The sequence below is a fragment of the Mytilus edulis genome, chromosome 9 (assembly GCF_963676685.1).
Source record: "Mytilus edulis chromosome 9, xbMytEdul2.2, whole genome shotgun sequence".
Classification (NCBI taxonomy): Eukaryota; Metazoa; Mollusca; class Bivalvia; order Mytilida; family Mytilidae; genus Mytilus; species Mytilus edulis.
In genome coordinates this window covers 60,927,172-60,950,575 of record NC_092352.1, presented here as the reverse complement: position 1 = coordinate 60,950,575, position 23,404 = coordinate 60,927,172, and the positions used below count along the sequence as shown (strand labels likewise).

Genomic DNA, 23,404 nt, shown 5'->3' with positions numbered 1-23,404 from the left:
CTTAATTGACGAATTTAACAGGTTTTCTTTTTTAGATCACCTGGCCCAAAGGGCCAAGTGAGCTTTTCCCATCACTTTGCGTCCGTCGTCCGTCGTCGTTAACTTTTACAAAAATCTTCTCCTCTGAAACTTCTGAGCCAAATTAAACCAAACTTGGCGACAATCATCATTGGGGTATCTAGTTTAAAAATGTGTCCGGTGACCCGGCCAACCAACCGAGATGGCCACCATGACTAAAAATAGAACATAGGGGTAAAATGCAGTTTTTGGCCCTAAACTCAAAAACCAAAGCATTTAGAGCAAAATTAATCTGTTTATCAGGACAAGATCTATATGCCCTGAAATTTTCAGATGAATCGGACAATCCTTTGTTGGGTTGCTGCCCCTGAATTGGTAATTTTAAGGAAATTTTGCTGTTTTTGGTTATTATCTTGAATATTATTATAGATAAAGATAAACTGTAAACAGCAATAATGTTCAGCATAGTAAGATTTACAAATAAGTCAACATGAACGAAATGGTCAATCGACCCCCTAAGGAGTTATTGTCCTTAGTAGTCATTTGTAAATTTTTACTAACATTTTCCACTGAAACTACTAGGCCAAGTTCATTATAGATAGAGATAATTGTAAGCAGCAAGAATGTTCAGTAAAGTAAGATGTACAATCACATTTCCATCACCAAAACACATTTTTGTCATGAATCCATCTGCTTCCTTTGTTTAATATTCAGATAGACCAAGGTGAGCGACACAGGCTCTTTAGAGCCTCTAGTTTCATTTTGTTTCAAAATAGTCTACAGTAACTATAAAAGATACATTAAAAATAATAATGAAGGCAATATATGCATTACCGAAAAGATCAAATCTAGAAGTTTAGTTATAGCACTATATACATGATATATAATAATGACTTTTGCGTTATAGCCAATTATTTTAACATCTAAAATAGATGTAGCAAGAAATGATCAACAATACGCAATTTGCACATAAGTTACAAATACTCAAATTATCAGTAACAGGATGAGTTTTACCAATATTTTAGGTTTTTAAGGAAATGCGAATGCGAAAGCTATCCACCAGAGTTCAAAGCATTAAATTGGTAGTAAGCTAACTTTTCCTATAATCTTGAAAACTACAATAGCTAGAAAAATTTAAAAGGTGAAACAATTTTTAAGAAAAGGAAGATATTAATTCATTTATGTTGTTGTAAAATTGGCATTGATGCAATTGTACTTTTAACTATATTTGACTACAAATATTTGCCTTGAAATGGGTAAATACGTTTGCCCTTAAAATGTCCGATGTAATTGCGTCCTAGATTTTGGCGTCCTAAATACATGATATACATCAATTCGCAAAGCATATATTTTTTTCTAAATATAACTGAACGCGATCAGGTTCAAGGCTTTATGGTTTTTGTTAATACTAATCTTTATTGCAAAATTACACCTATAAGGGTCAAGCAATACATTTCGTTGACTTATTTGAATATTTCAGGTTTTAGGAGTGGATGGAGAGGTTCAAAGTGTTCAGCTTAAAGATTTCGATACACAGAAATCCTTATTTAAAGACCAGTTCAAAGGGACTTTATTTTCAAGATCAACCTTCTTCAAGGCGTGGAATCATATCCGTGGTAAGACTTTTGTTCATGTTGTTAGTCATTGAACATGTAGAAATTAAATGGTAGCTTCCTTAGTAACACAAATAGATAAAAATAAATAGATTAATTTAATTCTTGAATTTGACAGCAATACAAGAAAAAATAAAATGACCTGGGATTTAGTAAGCTTAATATATATCTAAGATAGCTACATAGTTTGATGAAAATCCAAGTTGATTTGAAAAAGTTATAAAAAAAATTAAAGATGCCTATCTGAATTTATATAATAATTTTAATTTTTACCTATTGTAAAATTAAATTCTTTCATTTCACAGCAATAAAATAAACTACCTAATAAGCTTGAATTTTGTAAGATCAATATTTAATTTAGTTAGATGGGCTGATTTACACCAGTCAAAACTAAATTTGAAGGTCAAGACTAGTCGAGACAGGTCGAGACTAGTCAAGACAGGTCGAGACAGGTCGAGCATTGGTCAAGACCATTTCAGACTACACAAATATCATCAAGTACTGAATCAGACTAATTAAGTAAAGTCGAGACATAGTCGAGTACACTAAAGTACAGTTAAGTACAGTCGAGACAATGTCGAGACTAGTCGAGTAAAATGTGTGCTCGATTTTACTGGTCGAGCACAAAAACTGGTCAATTCAGACTCTGAGCAGTTTGTAGTGTATGCTTACTGCTGATTGTGCGGTTAATCTTTTTAATATGATAAATTGAACCTCAAAATAGGATTTTGTTTGTAAAAATGTGACAGTTTTTATCAAAACAAAATATTATTTTGATAGGAAACAGAGATGACAATTGAGCTCGAGTCAAGAACTTTACATGCAAACGAGGTAAGTTGAGGATGAACTTAGGTGAAATTAAATAAAGCAAGAATTTAAGATTGTTACTATTACCCGGAAGAGCATTAGATAAGCCTCAAAATAAGCTAAATACATTGAAATGTCATGGAGCTCATTTCGAGATATTTGATTTTTAAAAGATGGCCGGATAAGGCTGACTCGAACTCTGTGTATATATCTGTCTGACAGGATTTATCTGACCTTCACCTCATCATGCTCATTGTCATCATATTTTAAAATGTCAAGTTTATGCGATACTTGTAGTTAGAGCTTATTCTTTAATAATTTCCACATGAAATCAGTGATTAGTGAATCGGACGAGACGTTTCAGTATGTGTGGTTAGTCAATTAAACAAAACACTGATTACTTTGATTTACAAACTCAATTATTTTCAAAGGAAATGAAGATACCTGAGAATCAGATAAACATCAGATCATTGGAAGTAACAAATGTGAGTATGAAGTATGAGTATGTTTTATTTGTTTCTGCTAGTCCCATGTCGTGGATTATGAAATAATTTACTGAAACTTAGATTACAAAATTGTAATGCCTTGGGCAAAGTGAATCAGTGAAATATATAACATGTGTATGCAATGTAGTTTTAAGCTATCAACCGTTATATTTCTGTCTTCTCCGCAAAATATCAACGAGCACCTAAAACAAAAACATATATTTATATTATTTTTAAGTTCAGATTTGCACGTTGTGTTATAATTCAGCTTTCTTTGGAAAACCGGTTGGGATCCAGTTCGCGGAAAAGGTGGGGAGGGGGTGTAAACCTGGAACATCATGATACATTTGCATTTTTTGTGAACTTCAAAAATAATCTAATAATTATTTCCAGTAATGTGTCATTGCTGGAATGATTTCACACTTAATTGAAATATTTGTTTGTTTTTACTTGACGTTAAATTGGGCCACATTTGTACATGTTAAATGTCTGTCCCAAATTAGTAATTTAGTGGTCGTTTTGGTTGCTGTTTGTGATCTATGAAGCATTTCTATTTATCGGCCGTTGATATTCACGTTTAAATTTGTATGCCCCACCTACAATAGTAGAGGGGCATTATGTTTTCTGGTCTGTGCCTCCGTTCGTCCGTACGTCCATTCGTTCGTCCGTGCGTCCGTTGGCTTCATTTTAAGTTTTGACCACAATTTCACGGTCCACTGAACATAGAAAATGATAGTGCGAGTGGGGCATCCGTGTACTATGGACACATTCTTGTTTGACATTATGTTAAATCGTATTTTTTAAGCTTACACTACGGCATATGATTGCTTATTGTTGAATATTGTACAGTAAAATATAGCTGCTTACATCCAAATCAATTTACGTCTATGTGATATTGTCACTCGAAATCATACCACATCTTTGTATTCCTATTTAGTTTAAAACATATCATTTTAATAAAATTAAAAGCAGCATTCAAACAGAGGTGAAATTCTAAAGAAGATTACATTGTTTAAATTTTTTTCTCAGGATTTCGCAATGAACGAAAAAGTAATGGGCTTCTGGAAACTGGAGAAGAAATGGTATAATGCAACAGTCCTAGAAAAAACTAAATCAGGTAAACCATGATATACATTAAAGAGAGATTACAAAAGAACGATGAGTAATGAGTTGATTGATTGTCAGGTAGTTTTTTTGTTGTTGTTTAAGGCCACATTGTGCACTCTAGGCTATATCATAGATATAGGAAGATGTTGTATATGTGCCAATGAGACAAGTCTCCATCCATGAATTTTTTTTTATAAAAGTAAACAATTATAAGTCAAGGTATGGCCTTCAACACGGAGCTTTGGCTCATACCGAGCAGCAAGCTATAAGGTGTCAGACCACCAATTACTCCCTTAAAATTTAGAACGTAAAAGTAGGCCTACTCGGGACAAAAAATAGTGCATTTGATGTCATTGTTTACTTAAACTACACAACAAATTTGCAGAAATGAAACTTTTGGTGAAAGAGAAATATATTAAGACCATTTTGAGCCCAAATTTACTTGTCTATGAGTTGAAATTAAAAATTGAGGATTAATGCGCTCCATAGTATACTAATTTAAGATTTCAAGAAAACCAGGGGTTATTTTTAGTGGTACATCCATTCGGAAGGTCTCTTCTTTCTTATATGGCTTTAAAGGTATGTCGAAAATTGGAATGAAGAAAGGTGATACCTGTACGATTCAGGACATACCTGGTTTGTAAGAGGTTAAAGTCATAAGAAACCTCAAATCAAAAAAAAATAATGCATATGATTTTTATAACTCAATGGATAGTTTTCATTATAAAACTTATGTACATATACTTTTTTCTGATGAAAATTCTTTAATTTATTCATATTTAGAAGAAGTTTACTTTATTTGAATAGCTTCCTTCCAGCAAGTAATTCCCCCGACATATTTTCCGTATGCAAGGTGACCTCAGTGTGACCCATCTCGTAAAAATCCGGTGACCACAATACGCATGGATGTCCTTAAAATAAACTATTATCTGAATTTATATGTTAAACACGTGCTCAATTTCCATGCTTTTTTGTTTATTTTTCGTCAATTGTTGACAAACAGGTGACAATCGTTAAACTTCGGCTTCAAAACACGAACTTTAATTATCTGCCATATTTTCACAACAACACTGACCGATTGAAAAAAAAATTGACAATTATACGAAATTTACACGAAAAAAATTATAAATTCGAGCACAGAAGACTAAGTTTATGATGTTTGTATGCATTGGTTCAAGAATTGGAAGAACATTATTTTTCACCGGTCACTCGTTTCTTATGACTTTAAACTTAAGATAAAAAATTTAGAAATCTATGAAAATTGCAAAATTTGGTTGAACAGATAGGGACTTTTAATTGGTGGTCTGACACCTTTTATAACGGGCCCAAAAAAATTACTAGTGTAAAACAATTCAAACAGGAAAACAAAGAGCGGTCTAATTTATATAAAAATGACCGTTTGCATTTATTGGCTGAGAAAATTGGCGTATCTGGAGAGAACACAGAGCATCCATCACATGTCCAATCAACAGAAACAATGCACATATCATTCGAAGTAAAAGACTCACTAAGGAGTCAACATTTCGATAAAGTCTAGAGAAACATCATATGAAAGGAAAGATGTATATATGTTTGATCTAATTGTATATGCATAATTTGTGTTTGGTTTTCTGTCCCTTTGATTGGATAGTCTCTATTTTACAGGTTACAAAGTCGTATTTGCAGACGACAACTTAGTAAGAGTGTTAGGTCTACAGAATCTACGACAAAAGACATCGAGATGAATTCAGCTGAAGGTGTTTTGTTTAACAAAACACTTTCATATATATATGAACTTACAAGAAACTCACAAGTCATCTGATAATGTTCTCAAAACAGGATATAATAAACAATATCAACAACAAAAGGAAGCTGTATTTTCTTGTCCTTGAACAAAAGACATTTAACATCAGTCAAATGATCCTATATATTTATACATGTATACAAGAATGAACAAGGTTATATATGTTATTTAATCTATATTGGGACATTATCATGGTATCTTAATGACAAAAAAACAAACATTCACATAATTAGCTTGTTTGGTCTGAATGTGCTTGTAATTTAATATGACAAACTGTATGTAGAATAAGAAGTAATTATCACACCATCAATGAGACAACATCAACGACGAAAATAAATAGATGAAAAAGTATGCAAAAATCATCATCAACAGATAGATGTGCGTAGAATCGCCAAGTGTGTTACAACATTATGCACATAAAGCTGTTCAATATAGTTGCAATATTAAAATATGTAACAATGTGTCATAGAGCACTTTTTATAGTAATTAGTAAACACAATCCTAGCATATTAAAATTTATGATGATGTACTTGTGCAAGTTATTGAGTTTCATCATTAACAGAATTACTTTTATAAATTCACTAAAACATAACCACCGTTTACATACAGGATAGATATTTTCTGAACATCAACAGCTTCAGGAAAACTATTTGAAATTTGAAAATATCGATATTTGGTATAACAAATTGATTGGAATTGCTTTTTAGTAGTGCGGTCGGTAGTGTCTGCTTATTACATTTTAAACAACCATAGATTTAAATTCCTTGTTTGTGTGCGTTTTGTGGTTTTTGTGGTTTCGTAAGAATATAACAATCCCTTGTGTTTTTGTGGGTTCTTGTTGCTTTGTCTTTGGTTTTCTATGTTGTGTTTTTACTATTGTTTGTCTGTTGGTCTTCTTTTTAAACCATGGCGTTGTCCGATTATTTTCGACTTATGAGTTTGAATTTTCTTCTGGTATCATTTGCCTCTCTTTTAAGGAGGTCTGTTCCTAATGATGACGATTTAAAGTAAGCTCCTCGTGTTTAAAAGCAATCTGTATTCAAAACATTCTGCCTTCTTCATACGGATAACCACAAAATATTCAAACATTTTGTCAGGAATCTGATGTTCAGTAGATGTCGTTTGTTGATGTGGTTCATAAGTGTTTCTCGTTTCTCGTTTTTGATATAGATTAGACCTTATGTTTTCCCGTTTTAATGGTTTTACGCTAGTCATTTTGGGCCTTTTATAGCTTGCTGTTCGGTAGGAGCCAAGGCTCCGTGTTGATAACCTTTTTATACCTATAAAGTTGTTTTTTTTTACAAATTGGGACCTGGATGGAGAGTTGTCTCATTGGTACACATTTGTTTCATAAGTAGTCAACTGTCTAAACACTGTCTAAATTTCACGACTTGGGATGACAGTTTTAGTACATACAATTATTTGATTTGCCGTAAATTTGAATCGTATGAGATTATGGGGAAATTTCCCCAATTTGAAGTCAACAATATCTAATATGAACATGATGAGATTATGGGGAAATTACCCCAATTTGTAGTCAACAATATCTAATATGAACATGATGAGATTATGGGGAAATTTCCCCAATTGATAGTCAACAATATTTTCTATGATTTGAACATAATGAGATTATGGGGAAATTTCCCCATTTGATGGTCAGCAATATTAAAGCTTGTATTTTCCAATTAATAATCTTATCGTGGGAATTTCGGCATTCTGATGTTTTTGGTTGTAGATGTGAATGTGGGAATATTTCCCCATTCTAATGTTATTGATTTTATATGTGTAGCTAGTGTATGTCGGGATTTTTCCCACTGGTACGTTTTTCAATTCAAGAATACTAGTTTTCTTCATTGAGTGGGGAGATTTCCTCAAATTTGATAAAATCATGTAAGCGCATTTCCATTAACTTGTAGATTTGTTGACAAAAAGTGTTTATTTCAATTCACATCGTCAACCGAATTTGAAACCACCAAAAAAAGAGAATAAAATAGAAATTCTCTTTTTCAAATAGAATGCGTTATATTCTATACCCTTTTGATGTTAATCTAGTCTTAAAATATAATATAACCCATGTCTAAAAATTATCAAATTATAAGCCTGGTACCTTTGATAACTTGTACACCTTTTTGTTTTTATATGCTATTTCTGGACATCACAATGGTTCCAGTAAAATTATACCTTAACAATAGAAAATATCTGATACTGTAACTTTTTTTGCAAAAATAAAAATTAAAAGTATTTGAAAAAAATGTTTTGGTTTTTTTTCAGCCTGAAGGAGCACGTAACCAGATGTGTCAGATCCCACAACAGTCCCCTATAGCTAGAACAGACATCATCAATAAAGATTATATAGCTGGAATGTTAACACTCAATGCCTCAGTTATAGAAAGAGATACGGCTGTACTGAAGGCCAGAATGACATCAGCTAAGTAAGTTTAAAATGTCAATCAATTATTGAATTGGCTAATTAGTCCGGTGCAATGCCCACCTTCTGTTTGAGCAGCAGACCAATTCAAACCAAAAAAAAAATGAAAATTGATAACTTGAATATTTATACTTTTCTGCTAAAGGCTATTCCAGAAAAAAAATGTATGGGGGTTGGGTTGGGTTGGAAGGCATATTGTATTAATAATACATTAGTGATGGGTATAAGAGCAACTTTTCACACTATAATGCACTATAATTCTCAATTGCAATTGTCTTGGTGGCCCCCCCCATACATTTTGTTCTGGAATAGCCCTAAGCACATGACATTCAACAGACAGCACAGATACTATTCTGCTTAGAGTAAGACCAATATAATAGAAAAACAAAGGATATGGGGTATCCATCCATGACACAAAATCATTACATGCACAATAAAAAAATACACAAAAAGCAAAGGAACAGAGCTTTTATTGCTGTTCTTCATCTCAAAGTCACAATGAGGCCTTCAACATGGAGCAAAAAAACTCTGACATCACTGCAACAACTAAAGCAGAATTCTTTTCAAATACCAAAATAAAAAATTATATTAACAATAACATGTTGAGAATGGAAGTGGGGAATATGTACATGTCAAAGAGACAACAACCCTACCAAAGAGCAGAAAACAGTCGAAGGCCACCAATGGGTCTTCAACACCTTTACCCATGTCATACTCTACATGTATGTTGGTATCCCATAAATAATAATTGATCTACTGTCTTCTTTTTTGACAGATTACTGGGTATGCTTTGTGATTTTATAACCAGAGATGTACCAGACTTCCCCTCTGGACCTGAGAAACCTGTTGACTCTATTGCCAAACTATTTATATTTCATCTCAATAACAAGTCAGCAGTCCAAAGATTTGTCATAGGCCAGGTTACATATGAATGGGCCAATGCCAGTCAGGTAAGGGATTGTATGACTTTTAAAAAAAAATCTTAGTATTGTGCTACCTTAAACATCCTATTTAAAAGATAACTAAGATTTATGGAAGTCCATCGTTAAATTTTACAGTTTACTGTTGCATATTTAGCTGTCCTGTCAACGCGTAGAGGAATGTGACTTTTGCACTTATTATTGGAAAAATTACATGCTGGCTTATTTTGTTACAGGCAGATAGAGATGTTTTATGTTAGAAACATATATATGAAAGTAAACAAAGTAAAGCTCTTTTATTAAATTTTTTACTTGTAATGAAAAATAGTTAGATATAAGAAGATGTGGGTTGAGTGACAATGCAACAACTCTCCATCCATGTCATAATTTGTAAAAAGTAAACCATTATAGGTCAAAATACAGCTTTCAACATGGAGCCTTGTTATTTTTTTCAAATGCCTTTCAAAGAGTTCTAAATGCATACAAATTTCAAAAAATTTCAAACACCACAGAATAATAACGTATACTTTGCCTTCATTTGAAAATGCCAAAGTCTTTATGGATTTCACATTATCTTCCTTTCTGAGGTTTATGTCTGTCAAGTCAACATCTGGTATTAAGATGTGAGCGTTTTGAAAAAAGAGTAAAGTTTCTTATTAGAGAGTTAAAATTTACATTGTTTAAGTGTCAAGTGCAAACAGGAATTCGCTATAGCTAGTACACTTGATGCATTATTATTTGTGGTGTACCAATTTTCTGGGAATTTGTAGAAAAATATGAACCACTTACTTGAATGATTTACAAAGTTCAGATTGGTGTATACTTATCTACAAACTTGTCAATAACTAAGAAATAAAATATCAACAAAAATTTTTAAAAAGTCACAATCGACAAAAAATGTTCCAATAAAAATAACTATAGTTGCCGTCACAACTTATATAGTGCAAACATGGTTAAATTGGTGCCATGTTTTTTGTAAAATTTTTCTTAAATATCGACCGTGTTTACTAAAGATCATGTTTTTCAATAAATGGAATAAAAATCCTGTCCAAATATCCACTACTGTCCTACCTTTTATTGTGTTTGCACTGTATATTCCTGGCCTTCACATAATCTAAGATTATTTTGTATGGTGGAATCCGACATTGTTATTATCGGAATTGTTGCCGTGGAGTTCCACGTGCTCTCAGTTTTCTTGTGTCTCTCAGAGCTTTTTGTCATCAAAAAGCGTGGGAAATTGTATTATCTATGACAATGATATTACTGGAGAGTAACGAATGTTATGGAATAAGGGATCCTCATAGAAACCAAGATGGCGGTTTTACAATGTAAATACTCTTGAAAAATGTGAAGGTCAGGATTATACAGTGCAAACATAATAAAAGGTAGGACAGTACTGTAGTGAATATTTGGACATGATTTTACTTCCGCTAAATGAAAAACATCATTTTGAGTAAACACGGCTGATATTTAGATTTTTTTTTACAAAAAACATGGTGCCAATATTACGTGACGGCGATTATAGAATCATAGTATTCTTCACTTTAAATGGAGCACTGTTTTTGAACTTATCTATGGTAATTGGAATTTGTATTTCAGAATTGTACCTGTCCTGAAAGTGTAACATCCAAGTTAATGGAATGTTTATGTGAAGCTCTGTATTATGATGAGATAGCAGTCTCCTTCACACACATGCAGTCTGACTGCAAAGATTTTATATCAGCTCTCAAACAACAAGGTGTAGATTTAGATGTGTATTATCCACCTGGGTAAGTGTAATTGAGCCTATCTACCTAAATATTAAACTTCAAATTGATTGAGATATTGAGAACTGGCAATCTTATGTTCCCTCTTCTTCCTCTGCTTTTATCCATGTAGTGCCATTAAAAAATTTTGCCACCAATCCCTACTTTTCTTTTCATAATTTTATTACCATGATTATTACATATGGTTTAAAAAATAATATTTGAGATTGCTATGAAATATTTGTTATTATCTCATATTTTTATTTAGAAGAAAAAGGGTGCCAGTGTTAATTATATGAAAAGTCTTGCCTAGTCTTTTAGTATTCTATTTTTTTTTTAGTACTATTGATTGTCTAGTTCTTTTATAGCCTTGTCACCTTATTTTGGAGTTTAATTGAGAGGAATGTTAAACAGTATTTGATTTATTATATATATTGGAAACTTTTTGTTGGAGGAAGCTGTTACCCAGACAATTTTATGTCTGGTTTGTAATCCAAAAGTTATGTACAACTTGGTACTACAGAAGCCCTAAACAAATGTCCCGTCGCTAGACACCAAACCTCAGAGGCGTGGTTGCTTATAGCTGTCTTACTGCAGGATTTATGGCCTGGGAACACATATTGTCTTCTGTATTATCAAGTGTACTGGACATCCAGTAGGAACAATGGTTAAATATTTCTTATTTGAATTTGAATATTTACAACTGAAGAAGTGTTTTCTACAGAAAAAAGGGCAAATAAACTGCAAAAACAAAGACAGTTTACAAATTATTTTGCCTATCCTAAGAAAGGATTGTTTGTTTTGAATCATTTATTTTAATTTTAATTTTATGAGTAATACTATTATTAGAAAAAGTTATAATTGCTATTTACTGGCAAGGGAGACAATAATAATAATATATGTACCACTTAAGCTCGATACCACTTTAGTTTGTCTTGGTATAATTTAAAAGCACCAAATTCCACTATATTAATCCTTTAATGTTTTCATCTTAAAAAAAAATGAAACAGTTATAACAATTATTTGTAGAAAATTACACAATATATATAAAAAAGAATTATACCAAGAATTACATTTTTGTTGTTGGACAGAACAGCAGATTAAAGAATCACCAAACTCCTAACAAAAGATGGATGTACTCATTATTTGAGGTTATATAATAATAAAGGGCTGCTACAATAATAAAAAAATGATGGAGTTAAGGGTTTGGAAGTACTTCTTTAAATATATGATAAATCATTGGTAATGTGGCTATAATTAGTTTTCACAATATAATTTGTTTTTAATTCACATATCTTTTCAGTAACATATTAACAGTAGAACAGGCGACTGCCCTAACCACCTCAGTATATGAAGAGATAAAGGCCAATCTCCGTCAAAAGGTTCTTCAGACTTTTGAGGACAGAAGAAAACAGTTGCAGAAAATGGTCGAGCAAACAACCAAAGAACTACAAACTCTTACCCTTAGGTTTGTTGTCTAGTTAACTTCATATATATTGCCATGTTAACCCTTTCCTCGTCAAAAGGCGTCATTATGCAGACCTGCCAACTTTTGAAAATCTCCATGGGGGATTTAGTGCGCGACCAGATTTTTAAGGGTTACAATTTTAGTGACTTTTCTGTGTGCATTTTTTTTTCTCCTAAAAAAGTCAAGTTCTCTTCTTTTTTCTTTTGGTATAATAATGATGAGCTTGTAGGCCTTTATTTCTTTTATTTGCATGATTCTTGTACTATTAAATTATAAAATTCACAAAATAACTGAAGAATAGAGAAAAATGGCATTAAAAATAAGGGATTTTAAAGTAGAGACCCACCCCCCTTTTTCCCCCTCTAAAGACCTTCTCATCTATGAACCTTGACTCAAAAGACCTAAAACTACATGCCCTGAAGTTAGAAGGATGAAGACAGATTTTGATTTACTCTCACTTATGGTCTTATCAGTATCAATGAGAAAATGGATAAAATTTGAGTTATCTTTCTTTGTATTCAGAGGTGCTGTTACCGGCGGAGGCTTATTCAGTAACACAGTAGAAGAGAATTCAAAATGGCGTCGATTTTAAATCAACAGACATTCGACGTCTGGTTTCAAAAATTAAACGGATTTCAAGATAAACGATGTTTTCTTGAGAGTTCATTACAGTTCTCAACTTTCAATTAATTATGATTTTGTTGTGGAACTACAGCAAATGTTGCAAATTGTGCTGTTATGATATAAAATTGATTAAAATTGAAAGGCTGTTTGACCAAATTTGTGTTTACAAATTAATTTTGAGGACTGTTACGACCCATTAGGTAATCTGATTACATACAACCAGTAATTATGACACCTGTTGTGACTGTTAATTAGCGTAGGGTCGTTAACTTGTCATAATATGTCCCCAGGTAAAATTATAGATTTTTTAAATTGATCAAAAAAACTTCAAAATCAGTAAACAACAATTTTTTCGGGTAAAGTTGGTGGAAATCGGGATTTTGACTTATTTTACAATCATGATATCGGGATTCGGGTTGAGGGATAAAAATCGGGATGATACCGCGAATATCGGGATAGTTGGCAGGTCTGTTATGGAGTAAAGGGGGTGGCATCAAAAGGCGTCATTATGGAGGAAAGGGTTAAGAAAAGAGGCAGAATATACCAACATGACAGTAAAAAATCATACGTTGAAGAAATGTCAACTTTACCTTAACAAAAAATTAAGAACAATATTAAAAAAGAGGAGCGAAAACGAAAGAGGAAAATCTTTCAAATTATACTGCTTACACTTTGTTAATCTGTCAGTGTTTCTTTCTAGTCTTTGAAGTTTTGGTAGATTTTGCTCAGTAATTTCAAATCAGAGCTGTCTGAATTTTGCTGAGGGGATTACAAAAGTCCCCTTTTGCACAAAAATTCTTAGAAAGCAGTTTCTTATTAACTCAAATCATGCACAGTTACTTTTTGGCATTGACAGAAATAAATCATAAAATTATTAAATATAAAGTTTGAAGCAGTAAACTAGGTTTTAATTTAATATGTGTGTATGATGTCAAATAATTTAGGTAAATACTTTCCATATTTATAAAACTTGCAGAGTGCAGTGTTCATTATCCAAAGCAGTTGTAGAATTGAACAATTTACCCGAAAAAATGAATCCAGTTGTAAGGCCACTTATGGAATGTATGAAGAAAGAAGAAAATATTGATCTCCAGGTAATTCAGAAAATTTCCAGTGGCCATTTTTTTCTTATTTGTGATTTTTCACCTATTTTGTGTGATATACCATTCTAGTGGATTGTAATATAAGTAGCATGAAAGAGAGTAGGAATCTTTGGTGGCAGATATCAAACAGTCATTCTAAGCAATTTGGTTTTAAATTTTATTGTGATTCTCATACGTCTCAAATTATTATCTGTGACTGTTATATTTGGAAAGAACTTTATGTGATTCGTCAAAATCAATCGATTGTTTTATTGTCATTTATCTAATTTACATTTTATCCTTAGGCACACAAAATTATCATCAGCATCATTTGCCAATTTTTTTAACCATTATACCTTATGAGAATTCCCCCATTACGACCCTTATGAAAGTGAGACAACAATCAGTTAATATGTGTCATCTTCTGATCAAACTAAAAGGATCAATTTACATAAATCATTCATTGAAATCTATTTACATGTTATCTTTATTTTAGTTTGAGGCAGCTGAAAGTCTTTGTCATTTGATTAAGAAATGTCTGTCACGAAATCCCAACCCCAGTGTCAAGGTGGTGAAGAATCTACATGGATTCCTGTGCTGTGATCCAACATTTACTCCTCTGGTTGAAAATCCCCAGGCTGATATCTCAGGTATATATATCAGATATGTTATAGTGTGTCTTTCTATGTTATGATGTTGCACTGTTGTTTCAGATAAGGTGGAAGGTTGGTACTTATTAACTTTTTAGCCCCCTACATTTGTTTGCACTTGTCCTTGTACTTGTCCTAAGTCAGGAACCTGATGTTCAGTAGTTGTGGTTTGTTGATTTGGTTCATAAGTGTTTCTTGTTTCTCGTTTTTAGCTCACCAGGGCCCAATGTGAGCTTATGCCATCACTTGGCTTCTGTCTTTATCGTCTGGCATTGTCTGTCCTCATAAAACTATTTAAAAAATCTTCTCCTCTGAAACTACGGGGCCAAATACCTTCAAACTTTAACTAAATGTTCCTTAGGGTATCTAGTTTATAAATTGTATCCATAGTTTTGATCCATCGACAAACATGGCTGCCATGGCTAAAAATAGAACTTTAGGACCCAATCAATAAAATTTAAACACAAGGTTTATAGCCACTAAAGAAAGTATGGGATTGATTTTGTGGGTTTTGGTCTCAACAGTTTAGGAATTAAGGGCCAAAAAGGGGCACAAATAAGCACTTTTCTTGGTTTTTGCACAATAACTTTAGTATAAGTAAATAGAAATCTATGAAATTTAAACACAAGGTTTATGACCACAAAAGGAAGGTTGGGATTGATTTTGGGATTTTACTGTTAATGAATTAGGGGCCAAAAGGGTCCAAAATGAAACTTTGTTTGATTTCATGAAAAAATGAATATATGGGGTTCTTTGATATGCTGAATCTAACCATGTATATAGATTTTTGATATTTTGGCCCCGTTAATAAATTGGTCCATACTGAGTTCTAAAGGGTCCAAAATTGAACTTTATATGATTTCATCAAAAATTGAATTCTTGGGGTTCTTTGATACGCCGAATCTAACCATGTATTTAGGTTTCGGATATTGGACCATGATAGGTAAATTTTCAATTTAATTTTTTTAAGTTCTTAGACCACATTCATTCTGTGTCAGCTTTTTAATCACATTCCAAATTCAGAGCTGTTTCAAGCTTGAATGTTGTCCCAACTGTTCAGGGTTCGACCTCTGCAGTTGTATCAAGCTGAGCCCTGCAGACGATCTGGTTTGTTTTTATCTTGAATATTATTATAGATAGATATAAACTGTAAACAGCAATAATGTTCAGCAAAGTAAGATCTACACAAAAGTTAGTATGACCAAAATTGTCAATTGACCCCTTAAGGAGTTATTGCCCTATAAAGACAAATAAAGAAAATATGACAGAAACAATGAACATTTAAATGGCAATATTAAGCCACTCATTAATATATATTGAAAAGCAAAAATAATCATTGATGAAAGATGTAAGCAAAAAATAACAGGTGAGCAATTCAGGCTCTTGAGAGCCTCTTGTGTATATAGATGGGACTGTTGGTTTTCCCATTTGAATGGTTTTACTTGAGTTATGTTTTGGGCCCTTTATAGCTTGCTGTTCAGTTTGAGTCAAGGCTCCATGTTGAGGAATGTACTTTGAGCTTTAAGAGTTTACCTTTACAAATTGTGACTTGGATGGAGAGTTGTCTCATCGGCACTCATACCACATCGTCTTATATTTATGTATACTGTGTACAAATGAAATACTGTGGATTCATTTAATTTCATGGACATTAATTTCATGGTTTTACCGAAGTATGCATACAAATCCATGAAATAGATAATGGAAATGGGCAATTTTTCAAAGAGATAACAACCCCACCAAAGAGCAGATAACAGCCGAAGGTCACCAATGGGCCTTCAACACAGGTAGAAAATCCTGCACCTGTAGTCTGGCTTCAGCTGGCCCTAAACAAAAATGTGTACCGGTTCAGTGAAAATGGACATCATACTAAACTCCAAAACATATAAATGAACTAAACTTAAAGAATATAAAAGGCTAGAGTCTCCTGACTTTGGAACAGGTGCAAAAAGTAAACTATTTGTACTTTGCTGATTATCAAATTCTAGGTTAACCCGTACCAACAAAGAATATGTGAATTGGTATCCTACCACTGATGATTAATCCACATTACACAACAACTCAAACAAAACCAAGAAAATTTCACTTGTTATTTTGATAAGGCCAAAATTAATATATTGTATGTTTCCCCAATCCCGACCCTGCCAAGCCAGGTGTGGGTAGGTAGGTAGGGAAATAATATTTTTTTTCCAAAAAGCTTGAACATTATCGGACGATCCGGCAAGCCTGGAAATCCAAAATGAATAAAATAATATTTGACTTAGTTCTGACAATAAAACTTTATGAGTAGCACCATTTATGCAGGGTCGGTCGGGATTGGGGAAACAAACAATATTTTATTTTAGGCCCAATTAGATTTATGCTTAAATTGCATGCTTTAAACATATGATTGTTTATAATTTTTCAGATGGAGTTGAAGTGAAATGTACAAAGACCTCAGGAATTCTAACATTGACAAAACATCAAAAGGTATATTACAAAAAAAAAAATTAAGAACAGGTCTCACAAAAATCTAACCCAATAATTTATTGGTATTGATATGGTAAAAGAGAGTTGTGGATACAAAGACATCTGTTCATTTTTTCATCACTTTGACAAATTTCGGATGAACAAATCAACAGATGAGACTCTCATGTTCATGAGCATATCCAAAGTCATGAACCTCGTTGAAAATATAGATATTGATATCAAACTAAACATCTAAAGTTCTTGTGGACATCAATAGGATGCTTGTTAACAGATTAGTACTATGCCTTGTACTAAAACTACACTAAAGAGGGAGCATTACTTTTTCTGGTCTGTGCTTACACACATCCATTTGTTCATCCCATATAAGGTTAAAGTTGATATAAATATTTGCAAATAGTAGCAAATGAAGAATGTATATGCACTTGTTTTCACTTTGAAGTTATTGTATTTTATACTCCAACACTTTTATATCATTCTTTGAAAGGTTTGATTTATATATCACAATGCAAATGTACCCATATGATTTGATTTGCAACATGAACACCTTATGCTTTAAAATTGCATCCATCCCCAAAAAAAACAATTTGAATTAAAAAAAAAAAACTGCAAATAAAAATATTTTGTTAAACATTGAGTTGCAAAGCAAAATTATGTACATTATTGTATAGATTACTGTGCAAAGACATTTTCATTTTTTTTATATTTAGGCAACTGATGTTGGGAGGAGGTGGCTCAGGAAAACTCCAAGTGTCAAGTTAGATCTTGGTGTTTCACCAGAATTAGCTGAAGATAAAGCTGAGGTATAATTATATTAACTGAATTATCTCCCTTGCTATTGATTTTTTGAACTTTTGATTTTTTAACCCTGTATGCTAACATTGCCTAGGTAAATTTTAAAATTGATTGTATGCACATTGAACGACAAATCTATGTGACATATAAAATTTTCTGACGTCAGACACACAAATCAATGAATGTGTTTGTAGATAGATGTTTTTGTGTTCTGTTAAATTGTTCCTTTTAAAATTGTTATACCATGATGACTGATGTACCCATATTCTGACTATTTTATTTATTGTGTCTGTTTAGTTAACGCATCAATGTAAATATAACGGAAATTGATGAGACTGTCATCAAAGTGAGAGGGTTAGCGTTATAAAACCAGGTTTAATCCACCATTTTCTACATTTGATTACAAGTCAGGAATATGAAAGTTCTTGTCCATTCGTTTTTGATGCGTTTTGTTATTTGATTTTGCCATGTGATTATGGACTTTCCGAATTGATTTTCCTCTAAGTTCAGTATTTTTGTGATTTTACTTTTTGCTATTCACAGAATTATTTCCCTTGATATAAAACAAATTTGTCCAGAAACCAATATTACTTTTGCCATAGGAAAGCAGAGAAGTAGCAAAATAGTTTTATAAATTCCATTTTTAGAGTTGCCTTCCTTTTTTAAAGACTTTATGTACTGTCTATTCAATTATTTTGGGAGGTAATAATTTTTGTGGATTGAGTAAAACTTGAATTTTCAGGGATGTTTTATTTTATGATTTACCATATTCTGGGTATAAGACATGAGAAAATTTGTGCCTCACCTGTATAAGTATAATACATGATAAGTGGTATCCAACATCATTTTTGGGATCCATTCTTATTTGCTAGGGATAATTGTTACTATGACTAGAGCAGAAGTTTTATTAATTTACGGAGTTATCTTCCTTGATATCAGTTAAAGATGAAATAATATGCCAGGACAATTAATGACTTTCAGACAATTAAAGACTGCATAATTTCTTCATTGCACTAGTATAGAACTTGTTTCTGTACATGAATATTTGATTACTAGAATTGACTTTATGCATTTGCATTTTATTTGTGTAAAACATACTTCTTCCAAAGAAAATTTATTTCAGATAGTATCTTAAATATTTTGTAAAATACAATTGGATATCCTGTGCCTGTGATAATATTGAAGACACCATGAGCAATTCTGAATTCATGGGGCGCCCTCTTCAGGGCTCCCCTAGACAGGTTGCAAGTGATTTTGCTTCAGTAGTATCAGAGTGCACATAACTTTGAACCTCAACTAGTCATATGACTAGTATAATTAAGCTATGTTGTTCAGTAAGATTTTCAGTTATTGAATTACTCTTTGGCATATGGAATCATTACGAAGTCCACATGAGTGTGACAGGGTTCATCTGACCTTGACCTCATTTTCAAAGTTAAATTTGCATGATAAGGTTTGTTTCTCAGACACACTTGTTTCTGTAAGTTAAATCTTTTTTAGTTTATAACAAAATTTGTCCAGAAACCAATATTACTTTTGCCAAAGGAAAGCATAGAAATAGAAAAATATTTCTATATTTACAGTTTTCCTCCTTGATTCTATTTAGGCTTTATGTACTGTGGGTTCATTTATTTACATAAGTTCTAATTATTGTGGATTGAGTTAAAACTGCATTTTCATGGATATTTTATTTTGTGGTTTTGACATATTCTGTGAATAAGACTGTAGAAAAGTCATGGTTCACATGTAATATCATAATCCACAAAAATTGGAATCCCACAAATTTTTATGGATCCACTGTAAATTGCTAAATAACTTCCCAGATAAAGGAAAAAGTCCATACTCCACCATGAAAGACATAAAAATTAGCACCAATTGAGTCCACAAATTGTTAAAAAAAACAGAAACCGCATAAAGACTTGTCCCGACTCAATACCAGGCTTTATACTGAAAGCAGCAGCAAAACAACTTGCTCCTATACTCACAGACCTATATCAAACATCATTGAACACTGGTGAAGTCCAGCAAGATTGGAGAGATGCCAATGTAGTTCCACTTTTTAAAAAAGATGAAAGGCACCTAGCATCTAACTACAGACCAGTATCTCCATCTTCCATCATATGTCATCTTCGCTAGCCAAGGGTTACGATCCAATCCCGTTCTCTTCACCCTTGGCAGATTAAGCCAACATTTGTGAAAACACTTTCGCCATCTATCGGAAGATTAAAGTAACGCCCATTCCGAATACATTATTCTTGACCAATGGTAGCACTTAAACTCTTCAATTTGGAGGTACACACTTGATAAAGCCGTAAACAAAAATATACGTCAACATTCATGCATTTGTGCATGTAACATACACAGGAACTTCTACTAATTGATTAAAAACATTCAATTTGTCACTAAATAAAGTCGTATGTTTATAGAATGTAAAGACTTGTTGCACAATAAACACGTGGCAATTGTTTACAAACACTTTCTACATTTACGCGGGATCATGTTATAGGCGCTTTTTGATTGGATGCAGCGAGTTAGACTGCAGCCAATAAAAATCCTTACCTTGTGTCTCCGGAATTTTATCTCAATCCGCCAAGGGTGAAGAGAACGGATGTGGATTGTAACCCTTGGCTAGCGAAGATGATCACATGTAGGGTCTTAAAACATATTGTACATAGCAACATCATGGACCACTTTGACAAAAATAAAATACTAACTGATGTACAACACAGATTCCGCAAAAGATGATCATGCGAATCCCAACTAATCGTAACCATCAATGACATTGCATCAAAATTGAAAAGCAGCGGCCAAGTAGACATCATTCTGCTAGATTTTGCAAAAGCATTTGACAAGGTACCACATCACTGCCTCCTACACAAGCTGGAATACTATGGCGTCAGCCCCAAAACCAATATATGGATTTGCTCCTTCCTACATTTATATAACAGAAAGCAGAGCGTGATATTAAAGAGTGCCGTCTCAACACAAGTACTAGTACTCTCTGATGTACCCCTAGGCACAGTCCTTGGTCCATTACTGTTCCTGGCCTACATTAACGACATGCCAGAAATAGCATCTACATCAGAGACCAAATTATTCGCGGATGACAGCCTACTCTTTCGTACCAACACCAACCAAGCTGACAGTGAACTTCTTCAAAAGGACTTAAAAGCATTGGAAGACTGGTAAAACAAATGGCAGATGAGTTTTAATGCCAAAAAATGCCTTGTCATTAGAATATTACCAAAAAATCAACTAGTGATACAAACATCGTACCATCTACACGGTCATACACTAGACACAGAGGAAGCAAGTAAATATCTTGGAGTAACCATCAGTAACATGGGATAGACACATAGATAATACAGTAGGCAAAGGAAACAGAACATTGGGATTTATACGTAGAAATCTCAAAGGCTGTATAAAACCTGTAAAGGCAGCTGCATATGTATCCATGGTAAGAACTGCAGTGGAATATGCAAGCACAGTATGGGACCCAACCGCCCAAAATAAAATCAAGGCAATTGAACAAGTACAGAAAATAGCTGAACGATTTGAGAATAACAACTACACAGACCGAACACATGGCTGTGTCACTAATTTGGTCAAAAATCTAAAGTGGGAAAGCCTCAAAGAACGGAGGAAAACAAACAAATTATGCATGCTATTCAAGATCCAGCATGATCTTATAGATATAGACCGTCACCAATATTTGACCCGTGAATAATAACCTGACCAGAGGTTGAAACCGCTTCTTCCAAGAAAGAACAAGTACAAACACCTATGGCCAATCTTTCTTCCCGAGGACAATCAGGGACTGGAGCAACCTACCAACAACAGTTACAGCAACCAACACTGTTGCGGGATTCAGAGCTGCCCTGAAGGCATGCTCTGAAAGGAAGTAGGAAAAACCAGTTGTAAATATTTTTAATTGTATATTTTTTGCGAATGTTTTAAATGTTAATTGTAAATAGCCAAGAGAAATCTTTTGTGTTGCCCGACACTGTGTAAAGTTTTCGGGCGGAACCATTAACATTCATTTGTTGGTGCCGCTTTTTCAAATTCGTAAATATATATAGATCTCTGATTGGCAATCACTGTCATTCATGTAATTGCTGCTTTAGATACCTATTTTATAGTAAACAGCAGAAATGAGGAGAAATGCTCTCTTCAGTTGGACTACCTCCATCAAATGTATTTTGCTTTCTAAGCAATGTTTTGTTGTCCTAATAAAACGAAGCAAATGCATTGGTATGCAACACGAGTACGATAAGTACAGAATAAAATGAAAACTTAAACAGTGTTGAAATAATAGGGTTGGTCCTTAGTATGCAAGATGCAAATATAATTACAATGTAAAACATAAAGTTGTTTAATGACTCTATCGTGGGTATTGTGACAGAGGATGTTTGCTGTTTTTCTACAAAAAACGAAAGGCATGGCTAAATCTAAATCTAAGAGCTTGCTATAAATTAATAAATAAAAATGCGTATGTTTGTCGATTTTCTGAACTCAATATACCGTCACCAATCTAAAAAGTTCATGCTTGTGTCAATTTCTTTATTCCAGTCAAATGTGTTCCACGATTCTTACGCTTTTGGGTTTCATTCACAGTTCTAATTTCTTGACACAAAGTCATTGTATAAATAAAATAAATCCAAGGTGTTTTATTCACAAACATTTGTGTCATTTGTGACATACGGCGATTTGCGTTTTTGGACACAGCATATTACTCGTAACCCGAATATTTCATGCCCTTCTCGTAATAAATCTCTATTCTCGGTAAATGATGTTGTCATCATAGATCAGAATATATCGACTTAATGATTTTTGTAAGAATACTCTGAGAAATACGAAAACCGTATTTTAAAACAGGAAGTTTTACATGAAGCGAAATTATCGACGGTTACCGGTAACGGAAATGAAAAAAATCCGGAAATCATAATTTTTTCAAAAATAAAAAAAATCGGGGCGGGAAGATTTCAGAGGGGCGGGCGGGGATGAAAATCTATCAATTAATTTTAATTGGCCTAAATGAATAATTTGCCTGAAACAATCATGCATTTGCCAAAACAAAAACTGAGGTTTCAATGGAACTTTATTTAGAGTTATCCTCCTTGATTCATATATGAGACCGAAGTATTTAACCATAATTATTACTTATGACATATTTTTTTTTTAAAAACAGAGGTTAAAGTATATTAAAGTTTTATAACCCCAGGTATCTTTTTTTTTACATAAGTGAAAAAGGTAGGTAATTTGCCAGAAAATTGTAAGTTTTAAAGGTTGCACAATTCTTTGGATAATTCAGTTATCTCCCTTGATAGTAATGGAAAATTAAAAAATGTTACAAAAACAAATAATATCATTGATTGAATTTAAAGCTGCATATAATTCTAACATTCATATAGGT

General features: G+C 33.0%; 2 protein-coding genes across 2 annotated transcripts in view; both read left to right on the top strand.

Annotated features, from left to right (window-relative positions):
* The window catches only part of LOC139488721 (TATA-binding protein-associated factor 172-like), a 95,964-nt gene that overhangs the window by 51,294 nt on the left and 21,266 nt on the right, over positions 1 to 23,404 (top strand). The window contains exons 15-22 of the mRNA XM_071274545.1: positions 8,085 to 8,245; positions 9,017 to 9,191; positions 10,761 to 10,930; positions 12,210 to 12,374; positions 13,975 to 14,092; positions 14,577 to 14,730; positions 17,138 to 17,199; positions 17,907 to 17,999. Coding sequence (XP_071130646.1) covers positions 8,085 to 8,245; positions 9,017 to 9,191; positions 10,761 to 10,930; positions 12,210 to 12,374; positions 13,975 to 14,092; positions 14,577 to 14,730; positions 17,138 to 17,199; positions 17,907 to 17,999 — 1,098 coding nt within the window. The remainder of the gene's footprint in view (positions 1 to 8,084; positions 8,246 to 9,016; positions 9,192 to 10,760; positions 10,931 to 12,209; positions 12,375 to 13,974; positions 14,093 to 14,576; positions 14,731 to 17,137; positions 17,200 to 17,906; positions 18,000 to 23,404) is intronic.
* LOC139488724 (uncharacterized) lies at positions 156 to 7,835 on the top strand. The gene is made up of 5 exons (XM_071274549.1): positions 156 to 1,634; positions 2,412 to 2,462; positions 2,870 to 2,923; positions 3,953 to 4,040; positions 5,675 to 7,835. The coding sequence occupies exons 1-5, from the start codon at positions 1,512 to 1,514 to the stop codon at positions 5,752 to 5,754; spliced, it is 396 nt and encodes a 131-aa protein (XP_071130650.1). The 5' UTR covers positions 156 to 1,511; the 3' UTR covers positions 5,755 to 7,835.